The sequence below is a fragment of the Ambystoma mexicanum genome, chromosome 5q (genome assembly GCF_040938575.1).
Source record: "Ambystoma mexicanum isolate Mex_15411 chromosome 5q, UKY_AmexF1_1, whole genome shotgun sequence".
NCBI classification, from domain to species: domain Eukaryota; kingdom Metazoa; phylum Chordata; class Amphibia; order Caudata; family Ambystomatidae; genus Ambystoma; species Ambystoma mexicanum.
This window is the reverse complement of record NC_090933.1, coordinates 33686722-33708391: the sequence shown is the minus strand read 5'-3', so window position 1 is coordinate 33708391 and position 21670 is coordinate 33686722. Positions and strand designations below refer to the sequence as shown.

Genomic DNA, 21670 nt, shown 5'->3' with positions numbered 1-21670 from the left:
GTTACACTGTTGGTAGTCAGGAAATAGGTTTGAGTCTTGCTAGATTCTGTTATGCTTCTATTGAAAGCATTTTAGGTGATCGTTTCACTGTTGGTAGCCACAAATTACATGCAAATCTAAAATGGCATACCAGAGTGTCAGGATTGTGCTCAACTAAGTGCCTGAGGTTTAGAGAACCACAATGTTGTTATCCACCAGTGTGATGTGATGCATGTGGAGCTACGGTCAAGGAGAAAGGATGTGTTCTCCAAGGACATGTACGTGAACCATGTTTTAGATCAAAAACATGGTGCTCTGCCATTGCTTTGAAATGCTGGAGCTCTTCTATGTAAGACAAATGGCAAAATAGAGGAGATTTATTCTGTGACCACTTAGCCCTAGATAAAGTTGTAATCACTAACGTACATTCCTCACCATTCTTTACTCACCACATTATCATCAGGGGTGATTTGGGATTTGTTGACATTGTAGAAGACTTTGCAGGTCCAGTACCCAGAGCGTAAGAGTGGGAGCAGTAAGCGATCATTTGTGGATGGTACCAGTTCTGCTAGGCTTGACAGTGCTGTGTGAAAAAAAAGCATATCATATGAAGGCCTGGATTGGCGATTGCGATTCTCACTCCAGCCTGTGTACCCTAGAACCGTATGCATAAGAGACGCAAACATACATATTTAGCTTCATAAAACATACTTAAATTCAGGGTTAGAGGTCCCAATGGGTGCGCTTAAACTCAGGATACAACATTCCTCCTTATCAGATGGTATTTGTGCACTGAAGATTCTTGATTTCCAAAAAACATGAATACTACAAAACTATAAAAGGAAATAATGGGTATACTAAAAACTACAACTGTATCTGCCATGAATACAGAACAGTCGTTCACAAGAAAAATAAAGGCATAGAACAAGGGTGCATGGACAGCCGAGTTAGAATTCCTAGCTGCATGCTTCCTTACATTTTAAAATGTAAATAATAAAATTGGATCTAACTTAGTGGATTGAACTCATGATACTCCGCTTCTTATACTACTTAGGACATTCTCCAGGACAGCATTATGTGAAGCAGATGGACATAATCCCCTTCAGTTTAATGTGGGAGGAGTTCACAATAACAGGGGTTTGCTCCATGTCATAGCTACTAGGCCGTAACTTGTGTCGCACATCACATTCATACGATGAAACGCCTGGCATCACCTAAGAACAAACTATAAAACACAATCCCTCCTGAATTTAGCCAGTGTGTCACGCTACTCTAACATTTCTGCATACACCTATTACTGTGTGTGTATCAGTAAAATATCGCCTCGAGACCCACATTGATAGACAAACCTGTGATATCACAAAATTCAGAACTATTTATTAAGAAATTACAAAACATAAAACCACCAAAAAGGTTGTCACATAAGTTTAAAACTGATCATTTATATTCATGAATAATACAATCAAACAAGAACATGTATGGATGTTACATAACCAAATAGACATTTCAAAAACCGAATACATATCATATATATACAAAACGTTCCTATAATCAACATACATCATAATAATCATACGATTCGCCTGAGATCCATAGTCCACATCCAAAGTACAGTGGATGTCCCAAGGCTATCACAAAACGTGATATGCTCGTGGTCATGAATTCTATTATTGCATTTTAAACACTAATGCTGAGACCAACTAGGTGCCTAACACGTGCAAAACACTCTCATGTTTCATATCGGGCCTATTGTAATAATAGATCCACCAGGACACTCTCGCCTAGCTAGCTGTCCTAGTTTCTACTCCACAAACAAGTTTTTCTCAGGGCCAAGGAACCGGGGGCAGGGGTGGGTGTGGGGGTGAGGTCTTCAATCTGTGACCAAAGCACCCCCCAACCTTGTACTGAACACAGCTACAACAAACTGTAAATAAACAAACAAAAACCCACAAATTAAGTCACTACACCTTAACACATTTCACATGTGAAGGTGACCATCACCATGCACCTGCGCAGATCAAATCAACAACACTAAAACACATCAGAGTAATCACCCTGTGAAGGATCCACAATGCCCCCTGCACCAAACCAAGGCTATTTAAGAAACAATTTTATAACAAACTACTTTTATCAAGCAATAATTTCGACCATCACTGGTCTATGCCAATCAATGGCTACCTTATGAAACAAAATGTTAGCAGCAGCTGACCAAACTTCCCTTTTCAGTAGTTGCAGATTACATCAGATCCAACCTTTACTGCAGCGTGTTCAACCTAATATAGAGGTAGACAGCCATAAACACACAGATTCAGATTCTAATCAGTGTAGACAAAAAAGAAAGCAACTAGAGTTTATTCTTTCCAGCTGCAACAATTAATGCTAAAGTCACATAATACTCACATATATTATTAACTCAACCATCTCGGAACACCAAGCAGCATATATAGAGCTTCCAATACCCTTATATCGCATAGGCAATGTTGCTGGCAAGAGATGAATACACTTGCTTTTAAAACTTCAAAGTCTTCAACAGAAACACACACACAGGTGTCCTATCAGACTGTAGTCATTAATCAAAGCACAACAAGCAGTTCATTGAAGTAACGAAAATGGCAAACGGACTACAATTCCACCTCGTGTGTCAAAAACGGCAGCGGGCATCTTATTAAAGAACTCTAATGGGCAAAAGTATATGTGGCATGAAGGCCCTTCGTATGTTCCCCACTACAACATCCATATTTTAAAATTCATTATAAAGAATATAAAAATTATAAAAAATTGACACATGCTAACGTCAAACCAGGTGTTACTGCAATAATCACATCAATTGCAATTACAAAGGTTAAGACTACTGGCCTAATCCTTACGCAATATTGTTCCTCATGAAGCAACCATTATACATTATTTTTTGGTGTCTAGGCTATCAAGTGCTGGATGCCCGAGTACAGCATGTACTATATAATATAGAGTGCCGGCTCGTAGCATACACCAGACACACAACCGGCGAACATCACATTTACCACACGTTTCCATTGCACTCGCTTGGGATAAGTAGTCCCTGGCAGTTATAATGAGTCCACACATTTATGTTGCACTGGTTTGGGGTAATAGTCCCTGGCAGCTACAATGGTGCCTTTGGGATGTAACAGATAATTTGCAGCTTCATTTATAGTACACTATGACAGTGTAAACCGTACAATCATTGTAACCCTGGCAACTACATTGCTGCTTAGGCATAGATACACTTAGTACTCCATTCCATATATAGTTCAATAAGGTGGTGTAACCAATGACAGAGGTGGAAAAAAAAAACATAATGGAGGCTAGTCCAGAATAAATCATACCACAACCATTCTAGGGACAAACTAAGCAGAAGAGCCTTGGCTAAGACAGTTGGTACTCAAATTGCCCCCATCTCAGTGCACTGTTCGACTCCATGGCCTTATTGAGGCCCACCAAATGGGTCTGTAAGTTGTAGATCCAGAAAGATTCATGACTTGCCAGTACTTCTGGGAAAGAACTCCCTCTATTGTCAATGATGACTTTTTCAACAACAAACCACTTAAAATCCTTCTCGCTGTGTCTAGCCTCTAAAAAATGGTTAACCAGCGGGGCCAAAATGGTCCTTGTGCAAATCCGTGACCAATGTTCTATAATTCAGATATTGACTGGTCTCTGAGTCTTACCCACGTAGTGAAGTTGACATGGACATGTGATGAAATAAATGACGTTACATGATTTACAACTGGTATGTTTACCAAATTTCCAAGTTTTTGGATTACGTACAAAGGCAACCATATTTTCAGTAAATTTACAGACTGTACACCCCCTACAGGGAGGGTGACCTTGCACTGGTGGTAACCCTAAATATGTTCTTTTGTTGCCATGCATACTATCATTTTTTCGTAGAGCACATACCAGGGACTGATGCAAATTTACAACTCTCCTGAAGGCATACATTGGATTGGCTAAATCTGGTTCAATACTTTGCAAAAAGGGACAATTTGTATTGATTATGTGCCAAATTTTGTTACTCAATGGGCAAAAGTGGTCACATATACCATTCTTTTTACTTCTGGTCGCGATGTGTGGACCAATAGATGATCACAGTCATAAAACCGAGCACTTTTCATATAGCGTTTTAGATTTTTTTTTAGCAACCCCTTTTAGATAGTCTCTCTGTCATAATCTGTGCTTGTTTGAAAAAATTCTTCTTCGCGAAAGGTACAATTGCATCAAGCCCTTAGAAACTAATTGAATGGAATATTTGTATGCAGGCTCATAGGATGTTGGCTCAGACCATGCAGAATAGTATTACGGTCCGTGGATTTTTAAAATAGCGTCACATCATTCTGTCCTTCTTTTGCTCGTAACAACAACTCAAGAAAGGATATTTCTTTTTGGCTGCTTGACTCTGTAAACTTCAAATGTTCACACAAGGTATTGATACATGTCAAAAACATATTCAAAATTAATAGGGCCGCCTTCCAAATAATAAGAATGTCATCGATATATCTGCAAAAGATCATTATATTTGGCAGAAATATATTTGTCTCAGACCAAATGAAAGTCTTCTCAAAATTTTTAAACAAATTTGCCAAACTGGGGGCGAAAGCCACCCCCATAGATGCACCTTTAATTTGTTTAACCTCATTAGTGCCAAGGACGAGCTATCTCGTCCTTGGGATTCCCTCCCTATTGCCAAGGACGAGATAGCTCGTCCTTTCAGGCACTCTGTTTTGTGCGATCCCTGCAAAGCAGGGATCGCACAAAACTGTAATCCAACCCCCGGGCTATGTGAGAGGGGTCCCCCCTCACTGCCAGGGGGCTGGATTACCTTCAGTTTCACGTCAGCGTGCGTAAAGCACGTCGCCATGAAACTGAAAGGAAAATCACTGCAGCAGCCATTTTCGGCTGCTGCAGTGAAGAAAGAAGGTAAGAGCACTTCTTTCTCCGCGTCGATCTCCGGCTGTATTTCAAGCCGGAGATCGAGGCGGGTATCGTTGGAAAGGGGAGGGTCTCCCCTTTCCAACGATACCCATTATGTGGCATTTCTGCTCACGGATCAGGCACAGGGCGCGCAATCTGTGAGCAGCAATGTCACAGGATCATTAGAGATCCGTTTGTGACGCGGGGGAGGGGGGTTGCTTACTAGGTAAGCGGCCCCCTTCCCCCCTGTGGCCCCAAAGCATGGGGCCACAGCGCTGGAGACCCCTGGGGGCAGATGATCACTGCCCCAGGGGCGGAAATAAATAAATAAATAAAAGTCGAGGGAAGGGGGAGGTGGGAGGGGGTTTGGGGCCCTGGGGCCCACTAGACCACCAGGGATATAGGAAAAAGTGGTGTCCTTGGAAAGAGGAGCTTCTCCCCTTTCCAAGGACACCATCTACATGAGGCATTGCTGGTCACGGATCGGCGCAGAGCGTTCGATCCGTGACCAGCAACCCACTGATGGAAATGTTTGTGATGTGGGGGTGAGAGGGGCTGCTTCAAGTAAGCAGCCCTATACCCCCGCAGCCCCCAAAGCATGGGGGCACATATGTGCACAACCCTGGGGGCAGATGGCTGATCATCTGCCCCCAGGGAAGGTGGCAAAAAGAAGAAAAAAATAAATAATAAATAGAACATGGATGGGGTGGGGGTGGGGGGCCTGGGATTTTTTTGCCCCCATGAAATGATGGTGGCCCTCCCCTCCCACACCAAGTGGAAAGGGGGGCTACCCCTTGTAGCCCTCCCTGGGGGCAGAATTATGGCCCCAGACAGGAGTACAAGAGGTGGCCCCGATCCCGGGGGTTGGGGGTGAGGGCTACCAGGAATTAGTGTGCAGGCCCCTCAAAAGATGGGGCCTGCAGGTTAGGCCCCCTTGGGGGCAGATGGCTGATCATCTGCCCCTAAGGAAGGGGGCAAAAAAAATGAGAATAAGAAAAGGGAATTTTGGGTGAGATGGGGGGGCACTAGCCACCAGAGATATATTTTACAGAAATGGGGTGGTGGCCCTCTCCCCCTCACCCCAAGGGGAAATGGGGGCACCCCTTGTAGCCCTACCTGGGGGCAGATATCTGCTCCTTGGAAGGGGCATCTAAGGCAGATAAGATGCCCCTCTCTTATCTGCCCCCAGGGAGGGCTGAATGAGATGCCCCCCCTGCATTTGGTGTGAGGGGTAGAGGGTCACACATTAGAAAATTACCTGGCGGTTTAGGGTGCCCCTCAGCCCGCCCTAAAGCGTAGTGTACCTTTTCAATTTTTTTGTTTGTTTACGAAACTTGCCTTGGCACAGAGGGGCACATTGGTGTGCCAATCTGGCGCCGGGGTGCCCAACCCTTACTGCCCCACCCACTGGGGGGCCTGTTCCACCATTTTTGGGGGCACGCTCCCCCCACCCCAAATAGAGGGGGGTGTACCTCATGCAGCCGTTTGTAGGAGGCCCAGGGAGGCCTGCATGACGTGCCCCTGCCACCCATTTAGGGTGAGGGGGGAGAGTGCCCCCAAAAATGGTGGGACAGACCCCCCAGTGGGTGGGGCAGTAAGGTTTGGGCAGCCCGGGGCTAGATTGGCACACCAATGTGCCCCTCTGCGCTAAGGCAAGTTTCGTAAACAAAAATAAAAAATGGAAAATGGTGGAATGCATTTTAGGGGGGGCTGTGGGGCACCCCAAAGGGACAGGGAATTTCCTAATGGGACGGGGTGGTGACCCCGTCTACCCCACCCGCAATGGAGTGGGTGCCAGGTCATGCAGCCCTCCCTGGGACCAGATATCTGCTCCTAGGAGGGGACGCCTGAGCCCAGGGAGGATTGCAGGACAGCCCCCCCACTTATCTGCCCCGGGGAGGGCTACATGAGATGCGCCACCCCTCCAATTGGGGTAGGGGTGGAGAGGTGCACCCCCCTTCACAATAGAAAATTATCTGGTGGTGTATGGGGCCCCTCTGCCCCCGCTAAAGGGCAGCCTGCCATTTTTAATAATTTTCTTTGTTTACTAAACTTGCCTTGGGGCAGAGGGGCACATTGGTGTGCTAATCTGGCCCCGGGGTGCCCAAACCTTACTGCTCCACCCACTGGGGGGCCTATCCCACAATTTTTGGGGGCCCTCTCCCCCCACCCCAAATGGAGGGGGGTGTACCTCACGCAGCCGTTTGTAGGAGGCCCAGGAAGGCCTGCATTAGGTGCCCCCGCCACCCATTTGGGAAATGCATGAGGTTCCCCGTTTTCCTTGCTGGCTTCGACACCCTAGGCCCAAATCTGTAGGTTGCCCACATGAACAAAATGGTCAGTGGCGAAAGGCTTGGGGTTACCAGTGGGTTACCCTTTTCCTTTTGCGCCCGCGGTAGGTGCACCCACACATGTGAGGTACCGTTTTCATCGGGACACCTGTGGGAACGCGGGACGGTAGGCCATGTGTTGTTGGCGGCGTGTTTCGATGCGTGCGCCGAGTGAAATGTGCGGAAAATGCATTTTTGTTCCCACATTTCAGACTTTGCGGGGGTGTCTGGGTCATACATTCTGGGCCGATTTGCGCAAATCATACCTCTGCGGATTCCCACGGGTGTCCCCTTTTCGGAAATGCATTGGGTTCCCTGTTTTTATTGGTGGCTTGGACACCCGAGGCCCATATCTGTATGTTGTGCTTGTCTGGAGAAAGTGTCAAATTCAGGTGTCGAAACAGACTTGGGGTTACCTGTGTTTTAGGCTTTCCCCTTGGCGCCCAGGTAGGTGCACCCACACATGTGAGGTACCGTTTTCATCGGGACACCGCTGGGAACGCAGGAAGGTATAACATTTGTTGTGTTTGTGTGGTTTTCATAACGTTTTGACCCATTTGCTGGTGCCCTTTGGTACCCTTTCATTTCCCAAATGTGACCTACATTTAGCCGCTGCTTTAGGCACCATACACTTTTGTAACCTGCACAAGTCACCTACCCTTGAAAAGGTCTGCCTGTGCTCTTTCAAAAACTGGATGCTTGCCGTTCCACACCACATTGGTTTTCCCGATTTACACATGCAGGCCGTGAGCACAAAACTCTTGTGTACCATGGCTCAGTGTTTGGCTTGTGCTATTGCTTGTTTTGTAAAACACTACAAAAAATGTGTGCTTTCCTAACTGCAAGAGTCGGGGGAATGTAGCGGAGCATTGCTTTTCTCAAAATTCATAGAAGCCATTGCCGTACCAAGCCAACCATGTCCAACACATACCTTTTTTTTCGGTTATTTTCCCTTTTTTCCCCCAATCTATGGCATTTTCCCTTACCTAGTTGTTGCCTGACCTATGCAAATCACCCCTTCCTAAACTTGGAATTTTTTCTACTTTTCAGAAATATATGCCTTTCTGTCCTCCAATTCGGCTTTCCTACCCTTTTCTTCCATTCCGTCCATGCATGTCCAATTGGCAAACATGGCCAAAATCGCCTGCCTCTCACAAAACAGTTGATAACCACATCAAAATATTTTTTTTCGTTTCCACTCAACCTGTTCTTGAAAGCCAGGAAATTGGGGAATTCAGCACAGCAAACCATTTGTTCCTAGCTCTTACATAATTTTATTGGCATTTTTTTAAAAAAAAACAATATTTTCACCCTTTTTACTTATTTTCTCTCACCCCCCTACTGCCACCTAGGATTCCTGGGTGGCGTTACGACCGCCTACATGTGGGAAAAAAAGAAGCCACATTTGGCCGAGATATATCATGTAACAAAAAAGTTATAAGGATTTGAATGGCCACATACCGAAATCACCAAAAAAGGCCTTGGCACTGGGTGGAAAAACCCATGACAGTTAAAGGGTTAAAGAAATTACCCTTAAACAAGAAGTCATTTTCTTTTAATGCTAATGCAGTAAGGTCAATGAGAAAGGAGGTGGGAATCCTATGTGCAATAGGCCGTGCGTCAAGAGCGGTAGTAATTATCTTAATGGCTTCTTCGTGCTGAATGTTAGTGTACAATGGCACAATATCTAATGTCACAAACCATTCATCTGTACTGTCAAATGCTAGGTTTTCAACAAGATTAATTATGCAATGCGAGTCCTAGACATAGGATCATCCTTGGGTTGATAACACTCTAATAAACGAGTCAATACACGTAGTCACTGGCTCGAAAATGGAACTGCACGCTGAAACAATTGGTGTACCTGGTGGATTTTGCAAAGCATTAAGGATTTTTGGCAGCATGTAGAAGGCAGGTACCTTTGGATTTTTAGAACTGAGAAATGTGAGTTAATTAGAGTCAATGATGCCATGCCTATACGCTGATTCAGTTATACGTCGAATTTCAACTTGAAGACCAATGGTATGGTCATTTTGGAGGGCCACATTACGATCTACATTGTGTAATTGTCTGACTGCTTCCTGATCTTATTAGATAGTATTCTGTATGACAATTCCGCCCCCCTTATCAGCTGGTTTTACTATTATCAAATTGTCAGACTTCAAGGATTTAATGGCTAGATGTTCTTCTTTGTTAAGATTATACTTCATACAGGGTTTCCGTTCTAACATTATTTCTATACCATGAATGACTACACTTTCAAATGTCGACCTCTTTTGGTAGGTCTTTAGTTGGCAGAATAAACGTGGAAGGAGGTTTAAACAGGGACACATGTGGCAGGAAATTGGTATCTTCAGAGTCATTGAAAAAGAAATGCAGCCGAATGTTAAGTATAAATTGCCTCAATTCAGTTTCAATTAAATATCCCTAAGGAACTTGTGATGGCACAAAGGACAACCCTTTATTGAGTCTGTCCGGTTCCGCTTTGGTTAACACTTTGTCAGACAGATTGAAAACTGATTCTATATTGGGTGCAGGAGTTATATCTTGCACCCTCTGCATCAGGTGTCTGGGTAAGGTAGTGGTGGCATTGTCAGCCCTCCTCGACATCTGCCCCACCGCCCTCCTCGGCAGCCGCTTGTCTCTAAAAAAGAACATGGTTGTTCATTGCCTTGCTGATCTTCTCTGTATGATGTAGATGCATGGGCATTTTCTGAATCAGAATAAGATGATGTCTCTGAAAATGAAACCCATTTACATCTATTTGTTTGGCCTTAATTGTACTGGAAACCCCCAGGATACTAACGTGGACTTGGTATAAAGATGTCCAATAAGTATTGATAGACCACCACTTCTTTTTTTAAATTCAACAGGTATTTTATTAGTTTCTCCATCTTTTTATTAGTAGTGAGTGTCTTAAATTCATCTACCTCTTTTTGTATAGCTTCCAATAATGATTTGGCATCCTAAATCTGAGTGTCAGACTGGAATGTACTTTCAGCTTTTTCAATTTCATTGCAGATTTTTCTACTTTCACTTTGGGAAGAGGTAATTGTTAACACTAGCAGGTCCTGTCTACGTTTTGTAACTATCTGACTAAGATACTTTATATTCTGAAATGATCAGGAATAAACATGGTTGATTCTTTATTTGTAGGCATAAAGTTATTTTATTGCCTTATAAGAATTATTTTAATAAGTGCCATGCATTTATGTGCGAAACTGTTTCTTCTTAAGTCATACTAGTTTCTCACTGCCAATTTTGCTAGAGAAAGTTCCATCTTTTAGAACCAAGTCAAAAAAGGAAGGTACGCTGACAAATTCCGCTAATTGTTCCTCAGAGAAATCTAAGCCCTCCATGATGGAAACAATATTCTCTTTAGGATTTTGAATATTTTGATAGTAACTGGTGGATTCAGTGCCACCACGATTCAAACCCTTAACCAGCTCAAGACTGTCATAAATATCTGGAAAAACAACAGGTTACCCTGTCATTCCAGGAGAACTGGGGCAACAAACTATAAAACACAATTTCTCATGAACTTAGCCAATATGTCAAATTACTCTAACATTTCTGCATACACCTATTACTGTGTGTGTATCAGTAAAATATTGTCTCAAGTATGTGTGGCAAGGGAGTTAACCATGGACCTACCTAGACAAACCCGTGATATCACAGAATTCAGAACAATTTATTAAGAAATTACAAAACATATAACCACTGTGACAAATCAACTTCCAGGGCACCAGTGGTCCAGGGATGAATATGGGTTTCTAAACCATCAATCAGTCCCACACCTCTAGTACACCAGAAGGGATCTGAACAGATTAGAAACATGCAATTTATAAGCCTCCTTGTCCAATTTAGGTAACGTGGATGGAACGGGAGGCTTATCTCTGCAGAATCATGGATCATTGGTTAGTTGCAACACAGCGAAAAAACAATTATTACCCAATGATAAAAGGGACTGTCCAGTCAAGGTTGTATACAAATATCTACTTTATTATTATCACAACCGACAGTTCTAGCACACTACAAAATGCAACCCACCCTGCAAAGGAATGCAGAGGTCAAACATTTTCATAGAACGAAAAGGGGTGCACTCTGGATACTGACAGGAGGGTAGTCAGTATAGCAATTAATTGCAATAGTTCAAGGATACTTGGTTTTAACACACAGGGAGCACGGGTTGCAAAATGTCACAAGAGGTCTTTGCAGAAGGACCAGGGGGACAGAACCACAATGTACCTTGTGCTTGTAGAGGTTTGTGGTGCTGGACATTGTAGAGTCGGTTTCAGGGCGCTTTGCAGCTTCTGCGACAGAGTTCAAGACGGGAGACAGTTGCGGGTATCAGGCAGTTCGGTGAGCAAGGCTGGACGGATGGCTGCAGGCAGGCCTACTCAGCGGCTCATGGTCGGAATCAGTGTCTCAGTGCTGGGTGCGGTTCTGAAGCACTGGTCAAGGCTTCTCGTACGGCTTTAGCGACTGTGGCATAAGAACAGTCAGCGGTGTAGTCGATTGCAGCTCGACTGGCTCAAAAAATGTTCTTTAAGATGGATGTCGGTAGATGCTTGTCGATGCACTCCTCCTAGCTTCTTCACTGGGCTTGTGACGTCCTTTAAGGCGGACGGCCCAAAGCTGAGGAGGGTTTCAGACAGCTGCCCGGTCCTTGGTTTGGTTCAGAAACTCTCCGGCACTTCCCACATAGGAAGCTTGCTGCAGATCCTAGCAGGGCACGCTGTGTGCTGGCTGGGTACTGGTTCTGGAGCTTCTCTAGAGTTCTCTGGATTCAGTATCTCCCTCTGTTCCCTGAGAGATGTTTAGGGGAGAGATCCTGCTTCCCGCTTGGAAGCCCTGGCCTTCCTTCACTGGCAGAAGATGTATGGCAGACTGTACCTTCAGATGATCTGCCCAAAAGAGGGGCTCAACCCTCTTCTAAAGCCAAATGGGCCGCAGTGATTGGTGTAGGCTAAGCCTACCTTAATAAAACAATCCTGGGCCCCCACCAACAATCTCCTGTATCCATGAGGTCATAACCAGATGCTTTGCAACAGAAACGGTGAAGGTGTGAAAACATGTAATACTAAGTCCCCACCCATCTTCTCTTCCTGTCTGTTGTGGATCAAAGGGTCTCTGGTTAATTGAGCTCTTTCTGGTTCCTGATTAAAGGGGCAGGTCTCCTTTGAAGCTGCAGAGAGACCAGACTTTCTGGCTTCTGCAAACCACATTCTCATACCTTCTGAATGGGGTCCCCGTGCAGGGATGACTACTGTAAACAGCTGTTCCAGACATGACAGTTCACTGCCCTTGATACTGAGCGTCGGAAGCTAGCTTCAGGTTGACACAAATGCATATCAAAAGGTTGTTGGGGTTTATGTCATGATTCCTGCCCCTCATGTCCCCAGCCCTCCAAGATGTCAGGCTGGAGCCAGGCCACGATCACCTACATGGCCCTCAAGGGCCTCTCCATCCCTCCAAAGACCCACTTGGAGTCAGACTTGGCGCTTGTGGCACCAGACTCACTCACTCCCATAGGATAACATTGGGGATTGGACTTGTAGTGCATTGATGGGGTCAAGATGGATGCCCCCGCATATTTCGGTTCCCTGAACTGCATGTGCAGTCTAGTCTTTTGGGTGTGGTTCAGCCCAGAGACACCTGGGATACCCAGAGACTATTTAAGCCACGCCCAGGCTGAGAAACATGCTTTGTGTTTTCTGCACCTGCAGCGTGACACTCACCGTGTTCGGATCCTTCTCCAGTAGGCCTGCATCTTTCTTCTGCGTTCAGCTCCTGCAAGAACAAGAACACCGTTAGGAACAGCCTTACCTTGCGGCGCTTCTGCCCATCATTCATCGCTCCTTCTGTTCTGCGGGCATCTTCGGCGGTGTCATTCCCATCCCGGCACGCCGCTTCCTAAGGAAAAGGGAAAAGAACAGAAAAAAGGCATTAGTAAGCATTCAGCAAATCTTCATTTATTTTTAAAGACTGTACGAGCTTCAAACGCTTACCTGAATCCCAGCCGCTCTGGGGGAACTCTGTCTCCGGAACTTCTCATCCATCTGCAAGAGGGAAAAGACACTCCAGGTTAGCGTGGAAACATCTGGAGGCGCTGCATACCGTGCTTACTCACTGCATTTCTTCTTCATAACCGGCATCCACGCTGAAAACATTGCGGCACCTAAAAGACACAGAAAAAGAACTCAGTTCAATACAAATATGAAAGGGTCGCATTGCGCTCTCACTCACCTTCAGCGCTACTCATCTCAGCAGCACGCCGCCATCCCCGGATGCCGGCCATTATCTAAGGAAGAAAAGGAACGAAGTTGGAGAACTGTTCAAAAGACTCATTATACTTACCTGTCGGACTCTTGCCAGTGAAGTAACTAGACAGCAACGAGCCTGCATCAATCAACGCGCCCCTGCGCTGAAAGCAGGATGGAGAGCACACTTTCCAAGAAAACAAGGTGAGCTGTGGATCAAAGGGAAGGGTTTGACCCCGGGGAAGAAGGGGTTCAAGCACACAGAGACAATAGGGAGTTAAACTGTACCAATCCTGTGTTTCAGGCCCAGTCTCCAGTCGAGTAGACTCCAGGGAAGGGTTTGAGGTCGTAAAAGGTCAGAACAGGCTGAGTGACGTCCCCGTGGATACCAGGTGAGCGTTACAGAACACAAAGCCTCACATCAAAATCCACCTGGGCGTCATGGAAACATCTGAAACCGACCAGTTAGCCCATATGTTGGGGTAGCTACGTTCCGAAGTACATGCAGCCAGGCAGGAGACCAACACCCTGAGGAGAGAGCTGATAGTAGCCAAAGAACGCACTGATGATTTAAGCCGGCAACTTCTTCAGTCACAAGCAGGGCATGCACCACTGCCGGGAAGCGTGCCCTCGATGCCAGCACCACCAGCCAATCCCGTTCAGATAACCCTTCCTAGGGCAGTTCCCTTGGCCCCGCCCAAACTATTTACGGGGGATCCCAAGAGGTTTGCAACGTTCATGAACCATTGCCGCCTGCACTTCCTTTGTAGACCAGGGGCCTTTCCGAATGACCAATCACGGGTCGCTTTTGTGCTATCCTACCTGAGTGGTAGCGCCGCGGACTGGTCTGTACCCTTTGTGGCCCAAGACGATCCTTTGCTGCATGACTTCAGGGGCTTTCAGCAGGAAATGGAAAAGCTGTTGGCCCGTCGTACTCATGGGCAGGCATTAGACAACAAACTCCTGTCCCTACGCCAAGGGAATCAAGACCTATTAACATACATAGCCACGTTCAATAGACTCGTAGTTGAAGCAGAATGGCCTGTGGAGAAGAGAACCACGTTATTTCATCAGGGGTTGTGGGGGGAGCTCAAGGATGTCCTCGCACAAGTAGTGAACCCCCCGAAAGACTGCTCAGAATTCACTGACCTTGTTGTTCAACTGGATCATAGGTTGCAGGACCGAAGAGCAGATCGAACCAGACCGGACCCTCGCCCTATGTATGTGTGTTCAAAGGTCAATATTGCCTGCACAACGGAAGGTTCAGGAGAACCAATGCAAATCGGGGGGGGTCAGATCCCCCTTGACTAAAGCAGAAAGGGATAAAAGGAGATAGCAGCAGTTATGTCTGTACTGTGGAAGGTCAGGTCATTTCCTTAAAGAGTGCCCTGTGAAGCCACCGAGATGGACGGTAGGGGCCACGGACAAGGAAGATACCATCAAGGAGTCAGAAAACTCCCCAGCCCGGCAAGTGTAGGGGTCCACTTGTCGAGCGAAGAAAGTGAACTACAGACCTCCCATTTTGCACTATCTGTGGTCTTGATCAATCACCAACAACCATCTCGGATGCACACAGTAAGAGCGTACATTGACAGTGGCACCGTTGGGAATTACATCGACCAGGATCTTGCGGCAAAGATGGGGCTTCCGTTATGCCCTAAATCAACCACCGACACTGTTACCACTGTCGACGGCACGGAAATAGCTTCTGGTCCGGTATCCCAATGCACTGCAGCTTTAACCCTTCTGTGCCAGGATGGACACCAAGAATCTATCGTTTTCAACCTCATTAAGGCACCATAGTTCCGGTTGATTTTGGGAATGCCATGGTTGGTAGCTCACAATCCTCGAATCGATTGGCGAGCAAAAGAATTGGCCTTTCCCGGGACTTGCGCCCACACATGTTATCGCCAAGAGAAACAACCAATAGACACCAGAACCTCCAAGCTTGCGACTGTGGCAATCGGCACCCTACCAATTAAATACCAGGACTTTCAAGATGTCTTTCAGAAAGAACAGGCTGATACCCTGCCACCGCATAGACCATACGATTGCCAAATCGACCTGATACCCGGCGCACAAATCCCTTGTGTGCGAATTTACGCACTCACGGAACCAGAAAACCAGCACCTGAAGGCCTACCTTGACCAATACCTGGCCAACGGGTTCATCCGTCCCTCGAAGTCTCCAGCAGCCAGTCCTCTATTCTTCGTACCGAAAAAGGAGGGGGACTTGAGAACGTGCATCGACTATCGCGCACTGAACCAGATTACCGTAAAAAAACGCTACCCCCTGCCACTTATCCCCAAATTGCTTGATCAAGTCAAAGATGCCCAAATCTACACAAAGCTAGACCCGAGGGGGGCATATCACCTTGTTCGCGTAAAACAGGGGGAGGAATGGAAAACTGCTTTTCGCACCAAATACGGCTTGTACGAATATCAAGTAATGCCTTTTGGCCTTTGCAACGCGCCTGCAGCATTTCAATACTTCATGAACGATGTCCTACGGGAATTGATTGATGTCTGGGCTCTAGTGTACATCGACGATATTCTAGTATATTCCGCATCAAAGCAGGACCACGTTAAACACGTCCGATCCGTATTGGAGAAACTCCATCAACACCAGCTCTACGCCAAGCTCGAAAAGTGCTCATTCCACGTCTCTGAGGTGGAATTCCTGGGCTTTATTCTCAGCAAGAATGGAATCCGAATGGATGTACACAAGGTAGATGCTATCCTGAACTGGCCATCCCCAAATTCATTCAAGGCGGTTCAAGGTATGCTGGGTTTTGCAAACTTCTACTGCCGGTTCATCCCAGGATTTTCGCAAATCGTGCATCCCATCACGTCATTGCTAAGGAAAAGCAACAAAAAGTTCCAGTGGACAACAGAAGGCGGGGAAGCTTTCCAGGAACTCAAAGCAAGATTCACATCTGCCCCAATCTTACGCCACCCTCGCCCTGATCTCCCATACCTGGTGGAAACGGACGCCTCAAGCATGGCTATTGGAGCCGCCTCTCACAAAAGGACCCCGAAACGGGCCAGTTACACCCTGTTGCCTTCTGGTCGCGTAAATTCACACCCCCTGAACTCAATTACGCTATCACAGACAAAGAACTCCTGGCCATTAAGTCAGCCTTTAAGGCATGGCGGCACTACCTCTTGGACGCCAGACACACAATCACCATAATAACTGACCACCGGAACCTTCAGTACCTAAAAACAACAAAGCCCCAATCCTCACGACAACTATGTTGGGCTCTTTTTTTTGCTGAATATGACTACGTAATTACATTTCGACCAGGGGTGAAAAAAGGGAAGGCCGATGCCCTTTCCTGTATGGGGGTGGAAGAGCAAGGGTATCAGACCCCTGACCCAATAGCAATCATCCAGAGTGACAAGCTCCTAGGAATCACAGCAACCGTAATTCAGAAAGAATTACATGAAGAAATACAAAACCTGATGAGTCCGGAGCAATTACAAGCGTGGAGTGCACAAGGAGAACATTACATGATAAAAGATCAGTTGCCCTACTTCATGAATCGTTTATTCTTACCAAACCAAGAACTACGAGAACAAGTCATGTCTGGTTATCATGATTCCTTGATTGAGGCCCACCCCGGAATCGCTAAAACCCTAGCCAAGGTAAAATGAAATTATTGGTGGCCCACGTGGCATAAAGACATTATCCAATTCAACCTATCTTGTGGAGTGTGTGCTCAAAACAAGTTATCCAAGCAGAAACCGGCTGGGCTATTACAACTATTGGAAATCCCACCAGCACCCTGGCACACGTTGTCCCTCGATTTTATTACTGACTTACCACCCAGTCAAGGGTTTAACACTAATCTTGTGGTCGTGGACCTATTTTCAAAAATGGCACATTTCATTCCTCTTAAGGGGCTCCCAAATGCTTCCACTCTGGCAAAGGTATTTCTTGAAGGCATCGTACGGCTCCATGGGTTTCCTTCAGTTTTAGTCTCAGATCGAGGTACTCAATTCGTATCTAACCTCTGGAGAAAATGCTGCTCTATGGCCTAGATCGACATCCGGCTATCCACCAGACACCATCCCCAAACGGATGGTCAAACTGAGAGGACAAATCAGACGCTTGAGCAGTATCTGCGCTGCATGTTACACCAAGCTGAAGGAATCTGGTTCGACCTATTATGCTATTATGGATAGCTGAATATGCTTATAATAATTCCCTATACACCAGTACTGGGCAGACACCCTTTTATAGCATGTATGGCAGGCACCCACGTACTTCTGAGTTGGACGTTCCTACAACCCTGGAAATGCCAGCAGTCAAAACCTTGCACACGACCATTTCTCAAACCTTTAAAAGGGCAGCTGAACACCTACTTCAAGCTAAGAATCGCCAAAAGAACTTTGCTGATCAACACCGAGCAAAGGCCCCCAACTACCAAGTGGGAGACAAAGTCTGGCTGGCATCTAAACACGTGTCCATTAAAGGAACCCAAACTTTCCGTCCAAGATACCTGGGTCCATTCACTGTCACCTCCGTGATAAATCCTGTGGCGGTCAGACTAGCTTTTCCGTCAAACATGCAAATTCATCCTGTGTTCCACGTGTCTCTCCTTAAACCTGCTCAACCTGGGAAGCAACGCCACCGCAGCCAGTAGTAGTCGCCGGGGAGCCAGAATTAGAAGTCAAGGACATCCTGGATTCAAAGTACATCAGATCCAAATTATACCACTTAGTAGACTGGAAGGGGTATGGTCCACAAGACAGGACATGGGAGCCTTGTGAGTACATCCATGCACCTCGCTTGCTTAGACAATTTCATCAAAACCATCCAAACAAACCAGGACCAGACAGAAGAGCCACCTTGAGAGGGGCCTTGGGGGGGGGGGGGTTGCTGTCATGATTCCTGCCCCTCATGTCCCCAGCCCTCCAAGATGTCAGGCTGGAGCCAGGCCACAATCACCTACATGGCCCTCAAGGGCCTCTCCATCCCTCCAAAGACCCACTTGGAGTCAGACTTGGCGCTTGTGGCACCAGACTCACTCACTCCCATAGGATAACATTGGGGATTGGACTTGTAGTGCATTGATGGGGTCAAGATGGATGCCCCCACATATTTCGGTTCCCTGAACTGCATGTGCAGTCTAGTCTTTTGGGTGTGGTTCAGCCCAGAGACACCTGGGATACCCAGAGACTATTTAAGCCACGCCCAGGCTGAGAAACATGCTTTGTGTTTTCTGCACCTGCAGCGTGACACTCACCGTGTTCGGCTCGGTCTCCAGTAGGCCTGCATCTTTCTTCTGCGCCCAGCTCCTGCAAGAACAAGAACACCGTTAGGAACAGCCTTACCTTGCGGCGCTTCTGCCCATCATTCATCGCTCCTTCTGTTCTGCGGGCATCTTCGGCGGTGTCATTCCCATCCCGGCACGCCGCTTCCTAAGGAAAAGGGAAAAGAAGAGAAAAAAGGCATTAGTAAGCATTCAGAAAATCTTCGCTTATTTCTAAAGACTGTACGAGCTTCAAACGCTTACCTGAATCCCAGCCGCTCTGGGGGAACTCTGTCTCCGGAACTTCTCATCCATCTACAAGAGGGAAAAGACACTCCAGGTTAGCGTGGAAACATCTAGAGGCGCCGCATACCGCGCTTACTCACTGCATTTCTTCTTCATAACCGGCATCCACGCTGAAAACGTTGCAGCACCTAAAAGACTCAGAAAAAGAACTCAGTTCAATACAAATACGAGAGGGTCGCATCGCGCATCGCGCTCTCACTCACCTTCAGCGCTACTCATCTCAGCAGCACGTCGCCATCCCCAGATGCCGCCCATCATCTAAGGAAGGAAAGGAACGAAGTTAGAGAACTGTTCAAAAGACTCATTATACTTAGCCGTCGGACTCTTGCCAGTGAAGTAACTAGGCAGCAACAAGCCTGCATCAATAAACGCACCCCTGTGCTGAAAGCAGGACGGAGAGCACACTTTCCAAGAAAACAAGGTGAGCTGTGGATCAAAGGGAAGGGTTGGACCCCGGGGAAGAAGGGGTTTAAGCACACAGAGACAATAGGGAGTTAAACTCTACCAATCCTGTGTTTCAGGCTCAGTCTCCAGTCGGGTAGACTCCAGGGAAGGGTTCGAGGTCGTAAGAGGTCAGAACAGGCTGAGTGACGTCCCTGTGGATACCAGGTGAGCGTTACAGTTTCCTGTCTCCTTCATTAGCCTATGCAGCCAGGCCCCATGTGGGCCCATTTGAATTAAACTCTGATTAGTATGTGAAGCTGGCACCAGAAGCAGAGGTAAACAAACGCACAGGATGGCTCCATGGAGCCTTTGTTAGTTCATTAGGCTGGCCACGGCAGAGGGAAGGTTTTTCCCTCCCCCTTCTGAGATGACGAGATGTAATCCTGGCTATCATATCCCAACTAAATATGACAGGGGGACAGCGCATGTCGGTTGTACCCTGAGTAAACAGGTCTATGTGTTATGTCGTGAGCATAGGAAAATGTGCACAGATTATCCCCACACATTTTCCGGTGGTTGATCTACCATCCATCAATTTCTTTTAAAAGATTTTTTTTTAAAACAGGTGAGTGCACACCCACTGTGCAGATGGTCGAATTCCTCACATGGCCCCCAGCCTCAACATGTGTACGACCACGCTACTGAGGGTCTGGGTCGCCATCAAGGCAAAAGTACTGGCTGAGACCATTTCCTTGCTGGAAGCCTGGCTTGTGCTGGATGTCCATACCTAAAACCTGTAGGGCTATGGCCCAACGCAAAAGCTTAGAGTTCTCCCCTTGCATGGCCATTAACCATCGAAGAGGCCGGTAGTCTGTCTGGATCGTAAAGTGCAATCCAAAGATGTAGGGTTTCAGCTTCTTTATGGCCCTCATGACCACATAAACCACTTTTTCAACAACAGCCCAGTTCCTTTCCCTTTTTGTCAATCGCCTGCTAATGTAGGCCACATGTTGTACTACCCCTTGAGAGTTCAACTGCGCTAACACTGCTCCAATCCCAAAATCACAGGTGTCTGTCTGGATAATGAACTACTGACCATAGTCTAGCACTTTCAGAACTGGGGCCCTGCACAATCCAGCCTTTAAATCCTGAAAGGAGGTTTGACAGGCGGGGGTGCAAGTTACCTTATTTGGCATTTCTTTGGAGGTTACATCATTGAGGGGCATACCAATGGTCCCATACCCCTTGATGAACGACCGGTACTACCCGTGAGACCTAGAGAGCCTCTCACCTATGTCTGTGTGATGGGGATGTCCCAATGCTTCACAGCCTGTACCTTTGTTTCGAGAGGTTGTTTCTTACTTTCATCGACCAAATGTTCTCGATCAGTCACTGTGCCCTGCGCTATCTGGCACTTCAAGGCCTTGATAGTCAGACCGGCACTCTGCAGCATCTGAAGCACTTGTTTCAGGTGGGATAAGTGGGCCTCCAAGGTGTGGCTGAATACAACAAAGCTGTCTAAATAGGCGACACTTAAGTTTTCCAGACCAGATAAAACCTGATTAAATATCCTCTGAAAAGTGGCAGGGACATGCTTCAATCCGAAGGGCATCACAGTAAAGTGATAATGTCCTTCTGGGTTTGAGAATGCTGACATCTCTCTTGCTCCCTCTGTCAAGCCGCCCTGCCAATAGCCTGCCGTCGGGTCCAAGGTACTCAAGTACTTGGCAGTGCTGAGCTTGTCAATTAGCTCATCTGCCTGAGGAATGGGGTGAGCATCTGTCTTCATGACAGAATTGAGCCCCAGGTAGTCTACATAAAAGTGAACTTCAGTCTTCCCACCACTGGTCTTTTTAGGGACCAGTACCACTGGGTAGCCCAGGGGTTGTGGGATGCCTCGGTTCCTAGTGATTGCATCGAATACAAAAGCATTGAATGCAAAAGTATTGAAAAAAATGCATAGAAACAATACATTTAAAAAAAAAAATTAATGGGGGGGTCCCTCGCCCAACCCCTGTTTTTTTACCCCTTAAAATACATATAATAAAAAAACATTACCTACAAAAAAATGATTTTTTTCAATGCATTTTATTTCGATACTTTTGCATTTGATACTATGTATTCGATGCAATGCCTGGATACCGGATGCCTCCATCAATCCTACGGACAACATCTTGCAAACTTCCTTCTTGATGGTGTCCCTCACCTTATCGGACATCCAG

The 21670-nt window shown here is 46.5% G+C and overlaps 1 protein-coding gene across 5 annotated transcripts in view; it reads right to left on the bottom strand.

Annotated features, from left to right (window-relative positions):
• LOC138497169 (uncharacterized) overlaps window positions 1-21670 on the bottom strand; it is an 870532-nt gene that overhangs the window by 241409 nt on the left and 607453 nt on the right. For all 5 annotated transcript variants that reach the window (XM_069620454.1, XM_069620455.1, XM_069620457.1 and 2 more), the window contains one exon: window positions 429-562. In XM_069620454.1, the coding sequence (XP_069476555.1) occupies window positions 429-562 (134 nt within the window). The remainder of the gene's footprint in view (window positions 1-428; window positions 563-21670) is intronic.